The 24,230-nt window shown below is 50.3% G+C and overlaps 1 protein-coding gene across 1 annotated transcript in view; it reads right to left on the minus strand.

The window, feature by feature from the left end:
- Nucleotides 1-24,230, minus strand: part of LOC144507660 (dynein axonemal heavy chain 3-like) — a 459,789-nt gene that overhangs the window by 360,648 nt on the left and 74,911 nt on the right. Inside the window, exon 12 of the mRNA XM_078234817.1 lies at nt 2,461-2,613. Coding sequence (XP_078090943.1) covers nt 2,461-2,613 — 153 coding nt within the window. The remainder of the gene's footprint in view (nt 1-2,460; nt 2,614-24,230) is intronic.

Genomic DNA, 24,230 nt, shown 5'->3' on the forward strand with positions numbered 1-24,230 from the left:
ACTGACCCTGTGCTGGGGGACAGAGTGATTACTGACCCTGTGCTGGGACACAGTGATTACTGACCCTGTGCTGGGGGACAGAGTGATTACTGACCCTGTGCTGGGGGACAGAGTGATTACTGACCCTGTGCTGGGGGACACAGAGTGATTACTGACCCTGTGCTGGGGGACAGAGTGATTACTGACCCTGTGCTGGGGGACAGAGTGATTACTGACCCTGTGCTGGGGGACAGAGTGATTACTGACCCTGTGCTGGGGGACAGAGTGATTACTGCCCCTGTGCTGGGGGACGGAGTGATTACTGACCCTGTGCTGGGGGACAGAGTGATTACTGACCCTGTGCTGGGGGACACAGAGTGATTACTGACCCTGTGCTGGGGGACAGAGTGATTACTGACCCTGTGCTGGGGGACAGAGTGATTACTGACCCTGTGCTGGGACACAGAGTGATTACTGACCCTGTGCTGGGGGACAGAGTGATTACTGACCCTGTGCTGGGGGACAGAGTGATTACTGACCCTGTGCTGGGGGACAGAGTGATTACTGACCCTGTGCTGAGGGACGGAGTGATTACTGACCCTGTGCTGAGGGACAGAGTGGTTACTGACCCTGTGCTGAGGGACACAGAGTGATTACTGACCCTGTGCTGGGGGACGGAGTGGTTACTGACCCTGTGCTGGGACACAGAGTGATTACTGACCCTGTGCTGGGACACAGAGTGATTACTGACCCTGTGCTGGGGGACAGAGTGATTACTGACCCTGTGCTGACGGACACAGAGTGATTACTGACCCTGTGCTGGGGGACGGAGTGGTTACTGACCCTGTGCTGGGACACAGAGTGATTACTGACCCTGTGCTGGGACACAGAGTGATTACTGACCCTGTGCTGGGGGACAGAGTGATTACTGACCCTGTGCTGAGGGACAGAGTGATTACTGACCCTGTGCTGGGACACAGAGTGATTACTGACCCTGTGCTGGGGGACAGAGTGATTACTGACCCTGTGCTGGGGGACAGAGTGATTACTGACCCTGTGCTCGGGGACAGAGTGGTTACTGACCCTGTGCTGGGGGACAGAGTGATTACTGACCCTGTGCTGAGGGACAGAGTGGTTACTGACCCTGTGCTGGGGGACAGAGTGATTACTGACCCTGTGCTGGGACACAGAGTGATTACTGACCCTGTGCTGGGGGACACACAGTGATTACTGACCCTGTGCTGGGACACAGAGTGATTACTGACCCTGTGCTGGGGGACAGAATGGTTACTGACCCTGTGCTGGGGGACACAGAGTGATTACTGACCCTGTGCTGGGGGACAGAGTGATTACTGACCCTGTGCTGGGGGACAGAGTGGTTACTGACTCTGTGCTGGGGGACACAGAGTGGTTACTGACCCTGTGCTGGGGGACAGAGTGATTACTGACCCTGTGCTGGGGGACAGAGTGATTACTGACCCTGTGCTGAGGGACAGAGTGGTTACTGACCCTGTGCTGGGGGACACAGAGTGGTTACTGACCCTGTGCTGAGGGACAGAGTGATTACTGACCCTGTGCTGGGGGACAGAGTGATTACTGACCCTGTGCTGGGGGACACACAGTGATTACTGACCCTGTGCTGGGACACAGAGTGATTACTGACCCTGTGCTGGGGGACAGAGTGGTTACTGACCCTGTGCTGGGGGACACAGAGTGATTACTGACCCTGTGCTGGGGGACAGAGTGATTACTGACCCTGTGCTGGGGGACAGAGTGGTTACTGACTCTGTGCTGGGGGACACAGAGTGGTTACTGACCCTGTGCTGGGGGACAGAGTGGTTACTGACCCTGTGCTGGGGGACACAGAGTGATTACTGACCCTGTGCTGGGGGACGGAGTGATTACTGACCCTGTGCTGGGGGACAGAGTGATTACTGACCCTATGCTGGGGGACAGAGTGATTACTGACCCTGTGCTGGGGGACAGAGTGATTACTGACCCTGTGCTGGGGGACAGAGTGCTTACTGACTCTGTGCTGGGGGACAGAGTGGTTACTGACCCTGTGCTGGGGGACAGAGTGATTACTGACCCTGTGCTGGGGGACAGAGTGATTACTGACCCTGTGCTGTGGGACACAGTAATTACTGACCCTGTGCTGGGGGACAGAGTGATTACTGACCCTGTGCTGGGGGACAGAGTGATTACTGACCCTGTGCTGAGGGACAGAGTGACTACTGACCCTGTGCTGAGGGACGGAGTGATTACTGACCCTGTGCTGGGGGACAGAGTGGTTACTGACCCTGTGCTGGGGGACAGAGTGGTTACTGCCCCTGTGCTGAGGGACAGAGTGACTACTGACCCTGTGCTGAGGGACACAGAGTGATTACTGACCCTGTGCTGAGGGACAGAGTGATTACTGACCCTGTGCTGGGGGACAGAGTGACTACTGACCCTGTGCTGAGGGACGGAGTGGTGACTAACCTGTGAGACTGCTGCAGTCCAGTAGACCATGCTGGAAGCCAGCACAATCTGGCCAGGCCATGTTAACACCCATTGTTCTCGAGAAGCCTCCGGGTAGGCCGTGATCGCTTGCATCATGACTTCCCCTAAGGACATCTTCATTGCCTTCTCCACCTGCAAATTAAAGAGAAGGCAGTCAGCATTCATGTTTCAAAGAATAGAATCCCTACAGTGCGGAAGGAGGCCATTTGGCCCATTGAACCTGCACTAATTCTCTGAAAGAGCATCTCACTCAGGATCAACCCCACATCCGCACCCCACCCACCCACCCCCCACCGCCCTCCATCCCTCATTCTATCCCTGTAACCCTGCCCATTTAGGATGTCATTGTTCGACCAGAGCAAGAGAGAGAGGAGCCACTGGTGGCTAGAGTGTCAGGGTAAGAGATTGGCTTTATTTTATTTACATTTTGGCGGGGTTTCGTAGTCTAGTAGTTTTAAGGGAAAAACGGAAGTAGGGCGACCGCGGGGTGACCTGGGAAGAAAATTTGTTTTTTTTTAAACGCGCGGGAGGTTTAAAAGCAGGCCGCACTATCCAGCGAGCAGCGTCGTTAGCGGGCAGCGGAGTGAGCAGGGAGCAGAGTGAGAGCTGAAGGGCTTTGGCTCAATGGGCTTTGGCGAGAACAGGCAGAGGCAGGGTAGGTTTCTGTTCTTCGTTCACCCAGTAATTTAAAGGAAGGGGTAATTATCAGTGGGAGGCCAATGTTTTGCTGTCGGTGTCGGATGTGGGAGTTCATGGAGTCGCCGAGCCTCCCGGAAGTCCATATCTGCACCAGGTGCATCGAACTGCAGCTCCTGAAAGACCGCGTTAGGGAACTGGAGCTGCGGCTCGATGACCTTAGTCTAGTCAGGGAAAATGAGAGGTTAATAGAGAGAAGTTACAGGCAGGTCGTCACACCAGGGCCACGGGAGGAAGGCACCTGGGTCACGGTTAGGAAGGGTAAAGGTCACGTACCAGAGAGTACCCCAGTGGTTGTCCCCCGTAACAGTAAGGGATGGGTGTCAGACAGGAGAGAGGAGGGGAGAGAGCAGTCAGTGCAGGGATCCCCTGTGGTTGTCCCCCTCCAAAATAAGTATACCATTTTGGATACTGTGGGGGGGATGTCCCTCCAGGGGTAAGCCACGATGACCAGGTCACTGGCACGGAATCGGGCTCTGTGGCTCAGAGGGAAAGAGGGGAACCAGGACAGCAATAGTATTGGGGGATGAAATGGTTAGAGGCACAGACAGGCGGTTCTGTGGGCGTGAACAAGACTCCAGGATGGTAGTCTGCCTCCCTGGTGCCGGGGTCCTGGATGTCTCTGAGCGGGTAGGAAGCATCCTAAAAAAGACAGGTAACCAGACAGACGTCATTGTCCACATTGGTGCAAATGACGTAGACAGAAAGAGCAGGGAGGTCCTGAGAGAGCAATTCAGGGAGTTGGGTAGTAGGCTGAAAAGCAGGGCCTCTAGGGTAGTGATCTCTGGACTACTCCCAGTGCCACGTGCTAGTGAGGCTAGGAACAGGGAGACTGCACAGCTGAACGCGTGGCTAAAGGACTGGTGCAGGAGGGAGGGTTTCAAATTCGTGGATCACTGGGAAATCTTCAAGAGAGGATGGCACCTGTACAAGAAGGACGGGTTGCACCTAAACTGGAGGGGCACGAATATCCTAGCTGGGAGTTTTGCTAGTGTGGTTCGGGTGGGTTTAAACTAATGTGGCAGGGGGGTGGGGATCAGAACAATAGGTCAATAAGCATAGAGGCTGGGGACGAGGTTGGGGCCAAGACAAGGCTATCTAAGAGGAAGAGCATTCTGGGGGAGGATGACCTCAGTGGGCCTGGAGGTCTGGAGTGCATCTGCTTCAATGCAAGGAGCGTCACGGGCAAGACAGACGAGCTTAGAGCCTTAATGCTTGCGTGGAACTTGGATGTGGTTGCAGTGACGGAGACTTGGTTAAAAGAAGGACAGGACTGGCAGCTGAATATTCCGGGGTACAAGTGTTTTAGGCAAGACAGAGGAGGGGCAAGGAGAGGTGGGGGAGTAGCAATGCTGGTTAGGGAGCATATTACAGCGGTACAGAGGGTGGACAATATGGAAGGGTCAGGTAATGAGTCACTGTGGGTGGAGCTCAGAAACAGGAAGGGCACAGTCACTATGCTGGGGGTATACTACAGGCCTCCCAACAGCCCACGGGAAGTTGAGGAACGGATATGTAAGGAGATTCTGGACAGGTGCAGAAAAAATAGGGTTGTTGTAGTGGGAGACTTTAATTTCCCTCACATAGACTGGAAATCGCTTAGGGTGGGGGCCTGGACAGGGAAGAATTTATAAAATGCGTACAGGAAGGCTCTTTGGAACAATATGTTGACAGTCCAACTAGAGAGGGGGCTCACGTCATTTGCACCAATGTGGAGAAAGTTGCAGTTGGGGAACATGTGGCAAATAGTGACCACAATTCTGTAAACTTTAGGATAGTAAGAAGTTTAACAACACCAGGTTAAAGTCCAACAGATTTATTTGGCTACCAAATAAACCTGTTGGACTTTAACCTGGTGTTGTTAAACTTCTTACTGTGTTTACCCCAGTCCAACGCCGGCATCTCCACATCATAACTTTCGGATAGTCATGGGAAAAAATGAGTGTTGTCCTATGGGTAAGGTGCTGAATTGGGGGAAAGCTAACTACAGCCGGGTAAGGCAGGTTTTGATGGCTGTTGATTGGGAGAGGCTGTTCGAGGGTAAATCCACATCTGGCATGTGGGAGTCTTTTAAGGAGCAGTTGATAGGACTGCCGGACAGGCATGTGCCTGTAAAGAGGAAGGATAGGAAAGGTAGGATTCGGGAGCCGTGAAATTGTGGGTCCAATCAAAAAGAAAAAAGAGGCATATATGAGGTCCAGGCAGCTAAAAACAGACGGAGCACTGGAGGAATAAGAACAAAGAACAAGAACAAAGAACAATACAGCACAGGAACAGGCCCTTCGGCCCTCCAAGCCCGCGCCGCTCCCCGGTCCAGGATTGAATCCTGAATCCAGGATCCCCGCCCAATTTTCCAGCCTATCTACATCCTAATATCCTATCCACCGAGCTGTCCCTCACAGCTACGATGCTTTGTTCATCATAACCTATTAACTCACCCCCACCCCCCCATTCCAGACCATGTGATCTCCAGGGAGAGGTGAAAACCCAGAGTGAAAACCCCAGGGCCAATATGGGGAAAACAAAATCTGGGAAATTCCTCTCCGACCCCCTGTGGCGATCGAAACGAGTCCAGGAGATCACACTGGCCCTGATCAGAAAATGCTTCCCAACCCTATTCATTTCCACTTCTGCTTTACGAACACCATCTGAATTCCCTGCCCCCGAGGCAGGTTCCCAACTATCCGCAGTCTCGCTCTGTACTGGCACCAGCAAGATGATCATAGAATGAAGCCTTGAAACGAGAAACAAAGAACAATTAGCCCGTGCCGCTCCCTGGTCCAAACTAGACCACTCTTTTGTATCCCTCCATTCCCACTCCATTCATATAGCTGTCTAGATACGTCTTAAACGTTCCCAGTGTGTCCGCCTCCACCACCTTGCCCGGCAACACATTCCAGGCCCCCACGACCCTCTGTGTAAAATATGTCCTTCTGATATCTGTGTTAAACCTCCCCCCCTTCACCTTGAACCTATGACCCCTCGTGAACGTCACCACCGACCCGGGGAAAAGCTTCCCACCGTTCACCCTATCTATGCCTTTCATAATTTTATACACCTCTATTAAGTCTCCCCTCATCCTCCGTCTTTCCAAGGAGAACAACCCCAGTTTCCCCAATCTCTCCTCATAACCAAGCCCCTCCATACCAGGCAACATCCTGGTAAATCTCCTCTGTACTCTCTCCAAAGCCTCCACGTCCTTCTGGTAGTGTGGCGACCAGAACTGGACGCAGTATTCCAAATGCGGCCGAACCAACGTTCTATACATCTGCAACATCAGACCCCAACTCTTATACTCTATGCCCCGTCCTATAAAGGCAAGCATGCCATATGCCTTCTTCACCACCTTCTCCACCTGTGACGTCACCTTCAAAGATCTGTGGACTTGCACACCCAGGTCCCTCTGCGTCTCTACACCCTTTATGGTTCTTCCATTTATCGTGGAGCTCCTCCCTACATTATTCCCACCAAAATGCATCACTTCGCATTTATCAGGATTGAACTCCATCTGCCATTTCTTTGCCCAAATTTCCAGCCTATCTATATCCTTCTGTAGCCTCTGACAATGTTCCTCACTATCTGCAAGTCCTGCCAGTTTTGTGTCGTCCGCAAACTTACTGATCACCCCAGTTACTCCTTCTTCCAGATCATTTATATAGAGAATACAGAGAAAGTAGAAAAGAACTCAAACAGGGACTTAGAAGGGCAAAAAGGGCTCACGAAATGTCCTTGGCAGACAGGATTAAGGAGAATCCTAAGGCATTTTGTACATACGTTAGGAACAAGAGGGTTGTTAGGGAAAGAATCGGACCTCTCAGGGACAAAGGAGGGGAATTATGCTTAGAACCAAAGGAAGTAGGTAAGATCCTAAACGAATATTTTGCATCAGTATTCACAAAGGAGACGGACATGTTGACTGATATTGTCTCAGAGAGATGTGTTGACCCTTTAGAAAAAATCTCAATTACAAGGGAGGAAGTGTTAGGTTTTTTAGGAAACATCAAGACAGACAAATCCCCAGGGCCGGATGGCATCTATCCCAGACTCCTCAGGAAGGCGAGAGATGCAATTGCTGGGTCTCTAACAGAAATCTTTGTCTCTTCACTGGACACAGGTGAGGTCCCAGAGGATAGCAAATGTGGTCCCGTTATTTAAGAAGGGTAGCAAGGATAACCCGGGTAATTATAGGTCGGTGAGCTTGACGTCCATGGTAGGGAAGTTGTTGGAGAAGATTCTTAGAGATAGGATGTATGCACATTTCGAACTGAATAATCTCATTAGCGATAGACAGCATGGTTTTGTACGAGGGAGGTCATGCCTCACAAATTTGGTTGAGTTTTTTGAGGAGGTGACAAAAATGATTGACGAGGGAAGGGCCATGGATGTCATCTGTATGGATTTTAGTAAAGCATTTGACAAGGTCCTTCATGGCAGGCTGGTGCAAAAGGTTAAATCTCACGGGATAAAAGATGAGCTAGCTAGATGGGTGGAGAACTGGCCTAGCCATAGAAGACAGAGGGTAACAGTGGAGGGGTCTTTTTCCGGTTGGAGGTCTGTGACTAGTGGTGTTCCGCAGGGCTCTGTACTGGGACCTCTGCTGTTTGTGATATATATAAATGATTTGGAGGAAGATGTAGCTGGTGTGATCAGTAAGTTTGCGGACGACACGAAGATTGCTGGAGTTGCGGATAGTGATGAACATTGTCAGAGAATACAGCAGGATATAGATAGGCTGGAACATTGGGCGGAGAAATGGCAGATGGAATTTAATCCAGATAAATGTGAAGTTATACATTTCGGTAGATCTAATGTAAGGGGGAGCTATACAATAAATGGCAGAACCATCAGGAGTATAGACACACAGAGGGATCTGGGTGTACAAGTCCACAGATCCTTAAAGTTGGCAGCACAGGTGGAGAGGGTGGTGAAGAAGGCATATGGCATGCTTGCCTTTATTGGACGGGGCATAGAATATAAAAGTTGGCATATGATGTTACAGCTGTATAGAATGATGGTTAGGTCACATTTGGAATACTGCGTCCAGTTCTGGTCGCCACACTACCAGAAGGACGTGGAGGCTTTGGACAGAGTACAGAGAAGGTTTACCAGGATGTTGCCTGGTATGGAGGGTCTTAGCTATGAGGATAGATTGGGTAAAGTGGGATTGTTCTCCCTGGAAAGACGGAGGATGAGGTGTATAAAATTATGAAGGGCATAGATAGAGTGAATAGTGGGAAGCTTTTTCCCAGGTCGGAGGTGACGAACACAAGGGGTCACGTGTTCAAGGTGAGGGGGGCAAGGTTCAACACAGATGTCAGGGGGACGTATTTTACACAGAGGGTGGTGGGGGCCTGGAATGCACTGCCAAGCAAGGTGATTGAGGCGGACACGCTGGGATCGTTTAAGACTTATCTAGATAGCCACATGAACAGACTGGGAATAGAGGGATACAAACGAATGGTCTGGTGGGTACATGAGCGGCGCAGGCTTGGAGGGCCGAAGGGCCTGTTCCTGTGCTGTATTGTTCTTTGTTCATTGTTCTTTGTCCAATCTGCCTAACCAGCATGTGGGAGGAAACCGGAACACCTGGAGGAAACCCACACAGACACGGGGAGTATGTGAAAACTCCACACCGACAGTGATCGAGGCCGGAATTGAACCAGGGTCCCTGGCTCTGTGAGGCAGCAGTGCTAACCAGTGTGCCACCTGATTTTATATGTCTATAAAATATTTCCTGGATTTCATTAACACACATTTGGAAATTACAAGACTCATAAAAATTAAATGAATAACTCCCTCCCAACCCTACCTGAGTGAGATTATTATTCTTTTGTTCCAATAATCTCCAGGCATAAACATAATACAACACAAACATTTTCACAAAACTCCATTACGTTACAAAGTGGATCGAATCTCAAACAATAACGAGACAGAGTACAGGAAAGAGATTGAGAATCTGGTGAGCTGGTGCGATGACAATAATCTCTCCCTCAATGTCAACAAAACGAAGGAGATAGTCATCGACTTCAGAAAGTGTAGTGGAGAACATGCCCCTGTCTACATCAAGGGGATGAAGTAGAAATGGTCAAGTTTCTCGGTGTCCAGATCACCAACAACCTGTCCTCGTCCCCCCCCCGCCCCCCCCCCCATGCCGACGCTATAGTTATGAAAACCCACCAACTTTCTCAGAAGACTAAGGAAATTTGGCATGTCCACTACGATTCTCACCAACTTTTACAGATGCACCATAAAAAGCATTATTTCTGGTTGTATCACAGCTTGGTATGGCTCCTGCTCTGACCAAGACCGCAAGGAACTACAAAAGGTCGTGAACGAAGGCCAATCCATCACGCAAACCAGCCTCCCATCCATTGACTCTGTCTACACTTCCTGCTGCCTCGGTAAAGCAGCCAGTATAATTAAGGACCCCCACGCACCCCGGACATTCTCTCTTCCACCTTCTTTCATCGGGGAAACAAGAATATGTTCCAACCGACTCAAGAACAGCTTCTTTCCTGCTGCCATCAGACTTTTGAATGGACCTACCTTGCATTAAGTTGATCTTTCTCTACCCCTTAGCTATGGCTTTAGCACTATACTCTGCACCCTCTCCTTTCCTTCTCCCCAATGTGCTCTATGAACGATATGCTTTGTCTGTATAGTGCGCAAGAAACAATACTTTTCACTGTACACTAACACATGTGACAATAAATCAAATGAAATGCTGCAGTTCACTCAAAAAGTCTGACTTGCTGTGGCAACACATACTTTTACACAGATCTTGTAATCAAGAGTTGTGGATAGTGAGTGCTGAGACTGCGGACAATGAGGGCGGAGACTCTAATGTTCTTTCCATCACATGGCTGATGAGGAATCTCTTGCCGGTAGTTATTGGGGTGTTTGGGAGGATTTGCAGGTTGATACTCGACCCTGTTTGGCCATGTTGTCAACACTCTTTCCTTGACCATCAAATCCTGGGCTGGGAGCTGAACATAGTTAAAGGGGAATCCTTCACTGCCTGTCCAGCACTGCCTGATGGGTAACTGCTTGTGGTGAACCATTGTTGGTTACCACCAGGAGTGCTGAGCCATGGTCTGGCCAGTACTATGAGTCTGGAGATATGTTACTGTTGGGGTTAGGGTTGGGCTGTTCTACCTGTTAATATAGTCCTATGGTACACCCCAGTTGGCTCCGCCTTCCGGGAGAGGTATAAAGGTCACTGCTCTGCCTGGTGACCCTTTAGTCTGGGATTGTATATTGTATATAGTAGCTCTGTTATTGTTGGCGATAAAAGCCTTTATTTCCCGGGTACATCCAGCCTCCCATGTGATTTATCGCGCATCAATTTTATTGCCAACAAGTAAATTTTTTTTTTTTAAAAAACAAAAGAAAACATGGAGCAAATGCTTAAACCCGAACGGCTTACGTTGGACCCACGTGCGGCGGGAGCATCGAACACTTTTGACCACTGGTTGAAGTGTTTCCAAGATTACCTCAACGCCTCCACAGCGGTCACCGACGACGCCGACAGACTCCGGGTCCTCCACGCGAGGGTAAGCGACGCTGTATACCTAGTGATCCGTGAGGCCCCCGACTACAAAGGGGCCATCGAGCTTCTCAAAAAGCGATACAACAAACCGCCGAATTAGATGCATGCTCGACACCTTCTAGCCACTCGACGGCGGCAGCCCGCGAAACGACAGAACAGTACGCGTGCGAACTTCAGCAGCTAGCCAGAGCCTGCAACTGCAAGTCACTGTCAGCAGCCCAGTATATGAGCGACTTAGTTCGAGATGCGTTCGTGGCGGGAATCGGCTCGTCGTACATCCACCTTCGGCTGTTGGAGCAAGGTAACCTCGATCTCACTAAAACCATAGAGTTAGCTGAAGCTCTAGAAACGGCCTCCAAAAGTCTGGAGATGTACCCCGACGACCGCGTGGAGACAGCGTGGCAGGGGCAACCGCAGACTCCACTTTATTCAGCGGGACCGAAAAACTGCGCGATTGCGTTTCCAGCCTCGGACCTGACGACAGCAGCAGCTCCAGGTGGCCCGCGGTGTTACTTCTGTGGGGGGGTGAAACACCCTCGGCAGCGATGTCCAGCTAAAGCGGTGTTGTGCTCCGCCTGTGGCAAGAAGGGACATTATTCCAAAGTATGCCGGACCAAACATCCATCCAAAAACAGCAGTGCGGCGTGTGACTCCCCGGAGCCGGCCTCCTTGTCTTCTGCGTCTTCAAGGTCTTCTACCACGTGCGATTCCAGGACGTCGCCATTCCGAACGACGGAGTCGCAAAACACGTGCGACCTGCAGGGGCCGCAGGTTTTGGCACCATCGTCCACGTGCGACCTATGGGGGCAGCCATTTTGGTCGGCACCGACCGCGAATGACCAGCAGGGGTCGTCATCAACCATCTCAGCTGCCTGCAGTTGCGCCCACGAACCAACAGTGGCATCGATCATCCTGGACCAGGCCAAACCTCACAGACTCGACAAGTCCATGATGGACATACAGGTAAACAGACGCCAGATTTATTGTTTGTTTGACAGTGGGAGCACGGAGAGCTTCATTCACCCAGACACCGTGAAGCGGTGTGGTCTCCAGATTCGGACTGTCAAGCAGACAATTTCAATGGCGTCAAGGTCCCGGTCTGTCACCGTGCTAGGGAGTTGCGTGGTCAATCTGACGGTGCAGGGCACGGTTTACGAGAACTTCAGGCTCCTTGTGTTACCGCACCTTTGTGCGCCGATACTCCTAGGACTAGATTTTATGGTCCACCTGAAGAGTGTAACCCTGCAGTACGATGGGCCACTCCCTCCGCTTTCAGTGGGAGACCCGCAGCCTCTAAATTGCCCAACGCGCTCCACATGCAGTCTCTCAACGCTCAGGATTACCACACCCTCCCTATCCCAGAATCTCGTGCCAGGCTGCAAGCCCATCGCAACAAAGGGCAGGCGTTACAGCGCTGAGGATCGGATCTTCATTCGATCTGAAGTTCAGCGGCTCCTCAAGGAAGGGATCATCCAACCTAGCGCTAGTCCTTGGAGAGCGCAAGTCGTGGTGGTTAAGAATGGGAACAAACCCCGGATGGTCATAGACTATAGTCAGACCATTAACAGATACACGCAGCTGGATGCGTATCCCCTCCCGCGCATATCTGACATGGTCAACCAGATTGCGCAGTACCGGGTGTTCTCCACCATCGACTTAAAATCTGCTTATCACCAGCTCCTCATTCGCCCAAAGGACCGACAATACACGACCTTTGAGGTGGATGGTCGCCTGTACCATTTTTTAAGGGTTCCTTTTGGTGTCACGAATGGGGTCTCGGTCTTCCAGCGTGCTATGGACCGAATGGTGGACCAGAACGGGCTGCGGGCTACCTTCCCGTACCTGGATAACGTCACCATCTGCGGCCATGACCAGCAGGACCACGATGCCAACCTTCTTAGATTCTTACGCACTGCATCTCGCCTGAATCTGACCTACAACAGGGAGAAGTGTGTATTTCGCACGCGCCGCCTAGCTATCCTCGGATACGTGGTGGAAAACGGGGTCCTTGGCCCTGATCCAGACCGTATGCGTCCCCTCCTTGAACTCCCCCTGCCCACTAGCATCAAAGCACTGAGAAGATGTTTAGGCTTCTTCTCATACTATGCACAGTGGGTTCCCAATTACGCAGACAAAGCCCGTCCACTCATCAAGTCCACCTCCTTTCCCCTAACAACAGAGGCTCGCTTAGCCTTTGCAAGAATAAAAGCCGACATCGCGAAAGCCACGATGCACGCTATCGATGAGTCCATCCCCTTCCAGGTGGAGAGTGATGCATCTGATTTCGCCCTGGCCGCCACACTTAACCAGGCGGGCAGGCCCGTCGCCTTTTTCTCTCGCACCCTCAAAGGCCCTGAAATTCGACATTCGGCGGTGGAAAAGGAGGCCCAGGCCATTGTGGAGGCCGTTCGGCATTGGCGCCATTACTTGGCGGGAAAACAGTTCACTCTGCTCACGGACCAGCGGTCCGTGGCGTTCATGTTCAACAACATGTTACGGGGTAAGATCAAGAATGATAAAATTTTGAGGTGGAGAATCAAACTCTCCACCTACAATTATGATATCATGTACCGTCCAGGGAAGCTCAACGAGCCCTCGGACCGCCCTGTCGCGTGGAACATGCGCTAGTGTGCAGGAGAATCGATTACAGGCTCTCCACAATGACCTCTGCCATCCGGGGGTCACTCGGCTCTTCCACTTCATAAAGGCCCGGAATCGACCCTACTCGGTGGAGGATGTCAGGTCCATAACCAGAAGCTGCCGGGTATGCGCGGAATGCAAACCGCACTTCTACCGACCTGACAGGGCACACCTCATTAAGGCCACTCGTCCCTTCGAAAGACTGAGTGTGGACTTTAAGGGCCCCCTTCCCTCGACAGATCGGAACGTGTACTTCCTCAATGTGATTGATGAGTACTCACGATTCCCTTTTGTCATTCCCTGTTCTGATATGACCGCTGCCACGGTTATCAAGGCATTTCGTGATCTTTTCACCCTGTTCGGTTACCCCTGTTATATCCACAGCGATAGGGGCTCGTCGTTCATGAGCGACGACTTGAGGCAATACCTGCTCTCATATGGGATTGCCTCTAGTAGAACCACGAGCTACAACCCAAGGGGTAACGGACAGGTTGAACGAGAGAATGCTACAGTCTGGAAGGCTGTCTTACTGGCGTTGAGGTCTAAAGGTCTTCCAGTCTCCCGTTGGCAAGAGGTGCTCCCTGATGCGCTCCACTCCATACGCTCACTCCTGTGTACGGCAACCAACACTACTCCTCATGAGAGAATGTTTTCATTCCCTAGGAAGTCTTCCTCTGGGACCTCATTACCGTCTTGGTTGACGTACTCAGGACCTGTCCTCCTGCGGCGGCATGTTAGGACCCGCAAGTCCGACCCTTTGGTTGAACAGGTCCATCTCCTCCACGCCAACCCTCAGTATGCCTATGTGGCATATCCTGACGGGCGAGAGGACACGGTCTCGATTCGAGATCTGGCGCCAGCAGGGGGCTTGGAAACCCCTGTCGCTCCCACACCTCCTGTTAGGGACCTCCCAACCATTATCTCCCCTCCTGACACGGCGCGGGCAGTATCGGGACCACCACTTAACCCTCTTACTCCCGTGTACAGCTTGCCTGAGTCCAGGAGATGGTCGCCACTTCAAGGCGTGCCCGAGTTCAGCGGATTGTCACCACCTCGTGGTCTACCGGCCCGTGAGGAACTGGAGGAGTCGCTGGACACCGCCTTGGAGAGAAGGTCACCGCGATTGCCTGAACCGGTGTCATCACCGGTGTTGAGGAGGTCACAGCGACGGTGCGGTCCCCCAGACCGTTTGAACTTAGAGACAGATGAACAATTGTTCTGTGTTTTGTACCCCGCCGGCCTTTGTTTTCAAAGGAGGGGTGAATGTGGTGAACCATTGTTGGTTACCACCAGGAGTGCTGAGCCATGGTCTGGCCAGTACTATGAGTCTGTAGATATGTTACTGTTGGGGTTAGGGTTGGGCTGTTCTACCTGTTAATATAGTCCTATGGTACACCCAAGTTGGCTCCGCCTCCTGGGAGAGGTATAAAGGTCACTGCTCTGCCTGGTGACCCTTTAGTCTCGGATTGTATATTGTATATAGTAGCTCTGTTGTTGTTGGCAATAAAAGCCTTTATTTCCCGGGTACATCCTGCCTCCCGTGTGATTTATCGCGCATCACTGCTACCATTGGGATCCCAGCTCCGGGAAAACCAAACGGGATTGGATATTGAGAGGAGGCTCCAACACATTGCTGTCTGCGAGTGTCCCGTCCACCAGCACCCATTCCTCACCCTGTACCGCACGTACATGTGTTTTCACACACACACACATCGCAAATAGACACAAACACACACACAGGTAAATACACACACACGCAGATAGACACACAGACATACGCACTCAGATAGAGACACACACACAAACACACAGATAGAGACACACACACAGATAGACATACATACACACACGCACTGAGGGAGAGAGACACACGCACACAATCAGATAGAGACACACACAGTCAGATAGAGATATACGCACACACACACACACACGGAGAATGAGGGAGAGGGAGTGGAATCGAGAGAGAAAGAATAATGACAGATTAAAGGATATCAAAGGCTTTTTTCAAATCATGTTACATAAGGATAGTTTTTATTGGTCTTTTTAAAGGTGCAGTATAACATTGTCCATGTTAAGCTGTTGCTGAAAGCACTGAGATAGGTGATGCTACATCCAATGGAGGAATGGATTGGCTTCCCAAGACTGCCTGAGCTGTAACTGCAGCAAGTACAGATTCCTTTCCTGCACAGCCTGGCCAGACTCTGGGCTGTTCACTCAATAAGATGTATTGCAGTAAAAGGCAAGTCGTCCTCTGCCAAAATCCACTTCAACACAAGTAGCTTGTGAAATCACAGTTATTGACAAGGGCTAAGGTCAAATGAAAGACGGTTTGGAACTGTTTGCAAAAGCATTAGAGATTGCAGTTTGATCGCAGCTTTCTCAACACATTCCATCCCACAGCCTGGGAAAGCACTGATCGGCTCGTTCGCAATCGCATGGCTGTGTACATCCCACTTGCTGTCCAAGAACAGGTTTTGTGACTGGTGTTTTCCTGAGCTGGGGTTAAAGCACCTTATTGAATCGGGTAGAGAGAGTCTGTCCAGTCTCGGTAAATTGACTTGCGGATTAGATAAACTCTTTCTGTGCAGAGTCAGAGTCCCTACTGATCTGTAACTGTTCTGTCCTCATGTTCCCAAATAAACCCTGGCAGTGTCACGTTCCAAAAAAGGTGAGAGCCATCTTAATATGATTAATCGCGACAAGACTGCTGAACTGTGGTTACTTCAGGGACTGAACCATCCGCTGTTCATTCTGAGTTATTCATTATTAAAAATGTTAAATTATAATTTGATAAACTGGATGGAATTTTAATTTTTCAGATGTGTAACTGAGCTATTCTGGTTTTATGAATAAATGTTGATTCATTCAAATGTATTAGAGATTTGGACAGATTGGCATCATCAAATGGAATATTTATCAATTGTTAGAGATTCCAGAACTTTCTCACTGACTGATCTCAGGCTCACGGGCCTGTGCTTCCCTGTTTTCCCTCTCCCTGCTTTCTTGGATAGCGGAGTTACATTTTAAAAATTCCAATCTCCTGAAACTGTTCCAGAATCTAGGGAATTTTGGAAAATCATAGCCAGTGCACTCTCACTGCAACTCCTTTTAAACGTCTACAGTGTAAGTCATCAGCTCCTGGGGATTTGTCATGTTTTAGTCTCTGAGGATTTTCCTTTTCCTCTGTGAATATTAATGTGCTGAAGTTCCCACTCAGGTTTTCTGAACCATCTTTTTCCTGACCTCCGCCCATATTGATCTTCTTTGCAAAGATCCTTTCTGTCTATTTTAGCTCTGGGCTAAACGGTTCTGCCATTTACTGTATAATTAGCAGCTGAATCTGATCTTCCAAAATGCATCACACGGCATTTGTCTGCCTTAAGCTCCATCTACATTTCCCTGCCCAAGGCTCCAATCTAGCTATATCCTGCCGTATCTTCTGACAATCCCTGGCACCGTCAGCAAGTCCACCAATTTTTGTGTCACCCTCAAACTTACCAATCAGACCCCCCACATTCTCCTCCAGATCGCTGATCACTGCCTTTCCCTCATTAATCACTGAGACTGAAGGCAGATGTTGCAGCCTCACTGAATCTTCCCGCCCACCAGCCGGATGTCAGGTGGGTGCCAATTATTTGTGGCCTTTAAAGCTGTGGATGAGGTGCCATGGGCTCCAAGAGGGAGCAAGATGTGCGAACTGCTCTCCACTTAGTGCCAGGGTGTACAAAGGGCAAAGTAACTGCTGGCCAAATACCAAGGGCGGGGGGGTCTTTCAACAGAACTGGGAGTTGTTGGACCGGGGGGTGTGTGGGGGGGGGGTACTAGAGCTGGAGGAGGCCATATCAGGGGTCTTCTCTGGTATGGGGGTCGCAGTTGGCTGGTGGACCCTTGAAGCCTGCTGTCTTTAAATTCCCTTCATAGCCCACAGCAAGTCTGCAGGCTATATGTCTTGATGTGGAGATGCCGGCGTTGGACTGGGGTGAACACAGTAAAAAGTCTCACAACACCAGGTTAAAGTCCAACAGGTTTATTTGGTAGCAAATACCATAAGCTTTCGGAGCACTGCTCCTTTGTCAGATGGAGTGGAAATGTGCTCTCAAACAGTGCACCGAGACACAAAATCAAGTTACAGAATACTGATTAGAATGCGAATCCCTACAGCCAGCCAGGTCTTAAAGGTACAGACAATGTGGGTGGAGGGAGCATTAAACACAGGTTAAAGAGATGTGTATTGTCTCCAGACAGAACAGCTAGTGAGATTCTGCAAGTCCAGGGGGCAAGCTGTGGGGGTTACTGATAATGTGACATAAATCCAACATCCCGGTTGAGGCCGTCCTCATGTGTGTGGAACTTGGCTATCAGTTTCTGCTCAGCGACTCTGCGCTGTCATGTGTCGTGAAGGCCACCTTGGAGAACGCTTACTTGAAGATCCAAGGCTGAATGCCCGTGACTGCTGAAGTGCTCCCCCACAGGAAGAGAACTGTCTTGCCTGGTGATTGTCGAGCGGTGTTCATTTGCTGTGGCGCGTCGGAACTGTCGGTCGATGAGTCGAGCGCCATATCCTGTTCTTATGAGGGCATCTTTCAGTGTCTGGAGGTGTCTGTTGCGATCCTCCTCATCCGAGCAGATCCTGTGTATACGGAGGGCTTGTCCGTAGGGGATGGCTTCTTTAATGTGTTTAGGGTGGAAGCTGGAGAAGTGGAGCATCATGAGGTTATCCGTGGGCTTGCGGTACAGTGAGGTGCTGAGGTGACCGTCCTTAATGGAGATGCGTGTGTCCAAGAATGCAACCGATTCCGCAGAGTAGTCCATGGTGAGTCTGATGGTGGGATGGAACTTGCTGATGTCATCATATAATTGTTTCAGTGATTGCTCTCTGTCTATATGTCTGACATCTTCTCAGTGGACAGTGCTATTCTGCAGCTTCTCACTTGGAAAGGCATTTCACACCCCAGTAACTTTCAAGGGGTTCTGTGGTTGCACTGAAGCACTCTGGCCTGGTAGATCCTGTTGAAGTTGTTTGTTTATACAGTATTGCACACCTGGGGTCTGGCTTCACTCAGCTTTTTTAAAAATGGGGTTTTTTTCAAGCACAATGGTCTGAGCACTCAGGAGGTTGTTGGAACCGGGAATCTTTTATCCCGGCTCCTGGCTTCACTCAGAGATTACGGTAAAAGTGTTCTTGTTTGAAGACCTTCTCACTGCTAGTGTTAAATTTTCAGGCTGCATGCCAGAGAATTGAGAAGAAGCTAACAGATAATGGATGCCAATGGCTCGCGCGTCATGGTTTGGGGTGAAGGGTGCAATAAGACTGAAGGTTGCCAGCCTGAGGGGCTGGTTGCATGCGTTGTGAAGCTGGTGTTTGTGAGATTGTCTGTTAAAAAGCAGGTTGTTTTCAGAGGTGCAGGTTGTCTGTACACAGACTGAAACGTTATATCAAAGGCAAACAGTCATGTTGCCAAGACAACAGGCAGTTTTTGAATTCTGGCCAATCAATTTAAATTAGGCACTTAGATACCAAGCACCTATCAGATTTAAATTTGATGTTTTAGTAATCTGAGAACCAATCCTGTTGTGGAGATGTTGGTGTGTCTTCAGGGGAATAAGAGCCAGCTCTCAGCTCCAGAGAGACACAACAGCAACTCGCTCTGCCACTGCTCTCAGCTTTTAGCTCAAAGACTCATCTCGATAGCAAAGATAGCAAAAGAAGACAGAGATTCCAGAAGATGACAAACCTGGTTGTAATTTTGAGAGTGACTTAAAAATTCAATTTTTTTGTTAATAAGTGGGAATTGTATTTATCTGGACAGCATTCCATTAGAATCGTGTTTTATTCAGTTTGTTAATAGTTTAGTTAACCTGTTCACTATTAGCCAGATAAATCAAGTGTTACTTAAAATAAAGTTTATTTATTAGTGTCACAAGTAGGCTTACATTAACACCACAATGAAGTTACTGTGAAAATCCCCGAGTCGCCACACTCCAGCGCCTGTTCGGGTACACTGAGGGAGAATTTAGCATGGCCAATGCACCTAACCTGCACATCTTCCAGGCTGTGGGAGGAAACTGGAGCACCCGGAGGAAACCCATGCAGACACGGGGAGAACGTGCAGACTCCACACAGAGAGTGACCCAAGCCGGGAATTGAACCCGGGTCCCTGGCACTATGAGGCAGCAATGCTAACCACTGTGCTACTGTGCTGCCCCGGGTCCCTGGCACTATGAGGCAGCAGTGCTAACCACTGTGCCACCATGCCGCCCCGGGTCCCTGGCACTATAAGACAGCAATGCTAACCTCTGTGCTACTGTGCCGCCCCGGGTCCCTGGCGTGTGAGGCAGCAGTGTTAACCATTGTGCCACCATGCCGCCCCAGATCGCTGGCGCTGAGATGCCGGCGTTGGACTGGGGTGAACACAGTAAGAAGTCTCACAACACCAGGTCAAAGTCCAACAGGTTTATTTGGTAGCAAACACCACTAGCTTTCGGAGCGCTGCTCCTTCATCACAGAACTCCCACTCACCTGACGAAGGAGCCGCACTCCGAAAGCTAGTGGCGTTTGCTACCAAATAAACCTGTTGGACTTTAACCTGGTGTTGTTAGACTCCTTGCTGAGAGGCAGCAGTGCTAACCACTGTGCCTCTGTGCCGCCTCGGATCCCTGGCGCTGAGAGGCAGCAGTGCTAACCACTGTGTCACCATGCCGCCTCGGGTCCTGGCACTGAGAGGCAGCAGTGCTAACCACTGTGCCACCGTGCTGCCCCGGGTCCCTGGCGCTGTGAGACAGCAGTGCTAACCCACTGTGCCACCGTGCAGAGAGAGTCTCAGGTAGTTATTTTGATTTAACCATGAGAAGTGGCTGAAGAGCAGATCGTACTATTTCTCACACATTTTTATCAGATTATGCAGCGAGAGACCCCTCTCTGAGTGGTTAGGTCTTAGCTCTCAGAGAGGGGATCAACCTGCCCTTTATAACACATGTCACCCAGAGAGAGGAGAAGGGAGTACAGTAACGTTCAGGTCCCGAGGGTGGGGTGTGGAGGTGGAGATATGGGATGTGTCATAATGCTTCAACTCAGAGGTCACGCAGTGCCTGCTCAGATGCCTCAAGTGTAAAGGCAAGACAGTCATTAGATCACGGGATGACTAAGCCAATCAACGGTGCCTATCAGTGTGACCTTTCTCTGTCTCAGAGAATACCTGTGCCCTCTAACATTCCAACCCATTGGCCATCATCATTTAACCCTCACCAATGCCAGCTGCTCACATTGTCCAAGTTCAGGTGAGGAGTTGAATCTTTAAGTGTTAAGGGCTGAAGGTTGGGTGTGGGGCATTGGGAGGACAGGAAGGGCGTCTCGGAGCAGTGACCACCCAACCATCCATAACAGATCACATGGTCACCCCGTGTGCCACGACACATGGACCCCACTGCTGCTGATGTGAAGGGTGGGAACAAGCAGACAGGAGACCCGGGTGACTCTGAATGGGCATGGGCAGTGACCAAGGCCGATCAAGTGATGATCTGTAATGGGCAGCCAATAATTGAGGTAGCACTGGCTGTCAGAGGCCAGCTACAGTTGTCAGCCTCCAGAATCATGAGGAAGAGGGGTTGAGGGTCGTGGGAGGGGTTGAGGGTCGAGGGAGGGATTGAGGGTTGTGGGAGGGGTTGAGGGTCGTGGGAGGGATTGAGGGTCATGGGAGGGGTTGAGGGTCACGGGAGGGGTTGAAGTTCGCGGGAGGGGTTGAGGGTCACGGGAGGGGTTGAGGGTCACGGGAGGGGTTGAAGTTCGCGGGAGGGATTGAGGGTCACGGGAAGGGTTGTGGGAGGGATTGAGGGTCACGGGAGGGGTTGAAGTTCGCGGGAGGGGTTGAGGGTCACGGGAGGGGTTGAGGGTTGTGGGAGGGATTGAGGGTCACGGGAGGGGTTGAGGGTCGGGGAGGGGTTGAGGTTCGAGGGAGGGATTGAGGGTTGTGGGAGGGGTTGAGGGTCGAGGGAGGGGTTGAGGGTCACGGGAGGGATGAGCTTACTGATGGTTTCTCTCTCCTCCCAGCTTACTGCATGGGTATGGAGACAGTGCAGCTGGCGATTATTTTGATCAAGGTTTGGGAAGTGGACAGACATCGCTGACTCCGACATGTCCAGCCCAGGGTGGAGCCTGCACCAGTACAACAGCAGCCTGCTGCCCATGCTCAGCTGTCCATGAGGGGGGGATCAAACACACCTGAGAAGGTGACCGCTTTTCACACCCTAAATGACGCTGTCATTTTTTGGGAAAATTCTGTCCCCAGTGAATCTGTCTGATCACGCACTCTCTGAAAGCAAGAAGTTTGGCCTTGTACATGTAGTGAATGTTAGTGTTCCTGCATTCCACATCAAACAGGAAGAGGTATTTGCAGAGTTTGTACTCTGCTATTCTCAGCTATCCCGCTCCAAAACAGCGTCCAATGAAAACACTGAGGAGGAATTTTCCCATCTTGCAAAGCTCTGCTGACCTTGGACGGGATTTTCTGGTTTTGGGGCGAGCGCAGCCAGAAAATACCACCCAAAGTCCTTGAAAGCAGGCCCAGCTGACCCAGAACATGCATATTGCAGGATACCCAACAACTTGTCTGAGTTTCACATACACCGCGAATGTCTGATGGCGGGCGGTCTGAGGCCGCAAGGGCAATGCAGACATATACATTTGCAAACTGGCAAAGGGACAACATCCACTGCCTTTCCCTCATCAAACAGTCATTCTTAAAAAGCATGACTGTTTAGACAAAATGCATAGAATTCTTAAAAATGCATCCAAATTTGTATCCATTGGAGCCGCTGCCTTGCTCGAAAGCAAGTTGCAAAAGCATCTGTACTAATGGCTGCCTTGTGGTGTTTACGATAGGATTCATTGCCACGGTTCAGTATGTCCATGTAGGTATATATGCTGTGCCCAAGACAGAAAAATGATGACTCTTTACAGCCGGGCTTGTCTGTGACTGTTTCTGTACAACCGGAACTGGCAACATGACTGAGCGAGTTGCTTCATGATGTGGAGATGCCGGCGTTGGACTGGGGTAAACACAGTAAGAAGTCTCTCAACACCAGGTGAAAGTCCAACAGGTTTATTTGGTAGCACAAGCCACAAGCATTTGGAGCACTGCTCCTTCATCAGGTGAGTGGGAGTTCACAAAGAGGGCATACAAAAACACAAACTCAATTTACAGAATAATGGCCATGTCCTGGCTGGAGACAACACATTGAGCACAGGTTGGGGAGATGCGTGTTGTCCAGTGACAAAAACGGTTGATGAAGGAAGGGCCGTGGATGTCGTCTATATGGATTTCAGTAAGGCATTTGACAAAGTCCCACATGGCAGGTTGGTTAAGAAGGTTAAGGCTCATGGGATACAAGGAGAAGTGGCTAGATGGGTGGAGAACTGGCTTGGCCATAGGAGACAGAGGGTAGTGGTCGAAGGGTCTTTTTCCGGCTGTAGGTCTGTGACCAGTGGTGTTCCGCAGGGCTCTGTACTGGGACCTCTGTTATTTGTGACATATATAAATGATTTGGAAGAAGGTGTAACTGGTGTAATCAGCAAGTTTGCGGATGACACGAAGATGGCTGGAATTGCGGATAGCGAAGAGCATTGTCGGGCAATACAGCAGGATATAGATAGGCTGGAAAATTGGGCGGAGAGGTGGCAGATGGAGTTTAATCCGGATAAATGCGAAGTGATGCATTTTGGAAGAAATAATGTAGGGAGGAGTTATACAATAAATGGCAGAGTCATCAGGAGTATAGAAACACAGAGGGACCTAGGTGTGCAAGTCCACAAATCCTTGAAGGTGGCAACACAGGTGGAGAAGGTGGTGAAGAAGGCATATGGTATGCTTGCCTTTATAGGACGGGGTATAGAGTATAAAAGCTGGAGTCTGATGATGCAGCTGTATAGAACGCTGGTTAGGCCACATTTGGAGTACTGCGTCCAGTTCTGGTCGCCGCACTACCAGAAGGATGTGGAGGCGTTAGAGAGAGTGCAGAGAAGGTTTACCAGGATGTTGCCTGGTATGGAGGGTCTTAGCTATGAGGAGAGATTGGGTAGACTGGGGTTGTTCTCCTTGGAAAGACGGAGAATGAGGGGAGATCTAATAGAGGTGTACAAGATTATGAAGGGTATAGATAGGGTGAACAGTGGGAAGTTTTTTCCCAGGTCGGAGGTGACGATCACGAGGGGTCACGGGCTCAAGCTGAGAGGGGCGAAGTATAACTCAGACATCAGAGGGACGTTTTTTACACAGAGGGTGGTGGGGACCTGGAATGCGCTGCCAAGCAAGGTGATTGAGGTGGACACGCTGGGATCGTTTAAGACTTATCTAGATAGCCACATGAACAGACTGGGAATAGAGGGATACAAACGAATGGTCTAGTTGGACCAAGGAGCGGCACAGGCTTGGAGGGCCGAAGGGCCTGTTTCCTGTGCTGTACTGTTCTTTGTTCTTTGTTCAGCCAGGACATGGCCATTATTTTGTAAATTGAGTTTGTGTCTTTATATGCCCTGTTTGTGAACAGAACTCCCACTTACCTGACGAAGGAGCAGCGCTCCGAAAGCTTGTGGCGTTTGCTACCAAATAAACCTGTTGGACTTTAACCTGGTGTTGTGAGACTCCTTACTGAGTTGCTTCAACCAGCTCTGAGTGGGTATTCCGCACACCCAGTGAAGGATTTCTTCACCTTTCCAAAAACTATATAAAATCTGCATTTCAGCAGCAATCTTGTGTCTATTTGCTCATTCAACATTACGAGCCTATTCCCTAATTCTCTGTTGAAGGAAGCCTTTGCGTGGTGTCATTATATCGTGGCAATCTAAACACATCATGTTCTGAACAAG

The sequence above is a fragment of the Mustelus asterias genome, chromosome 19, assembly GCF_964213995.1.
Source record: "Mustelus asterias chromosome 19, sMusAst1.hap1.1, whole genome shotgun sequence".
Classification (NCBI taxonomy): domain Eukaryota; kingdom Metazoa; phylum Chordata; class Chondrichthyes; order Carcharhiniformes; family Triakidae; genus Mustelus; species Mustelus asterias.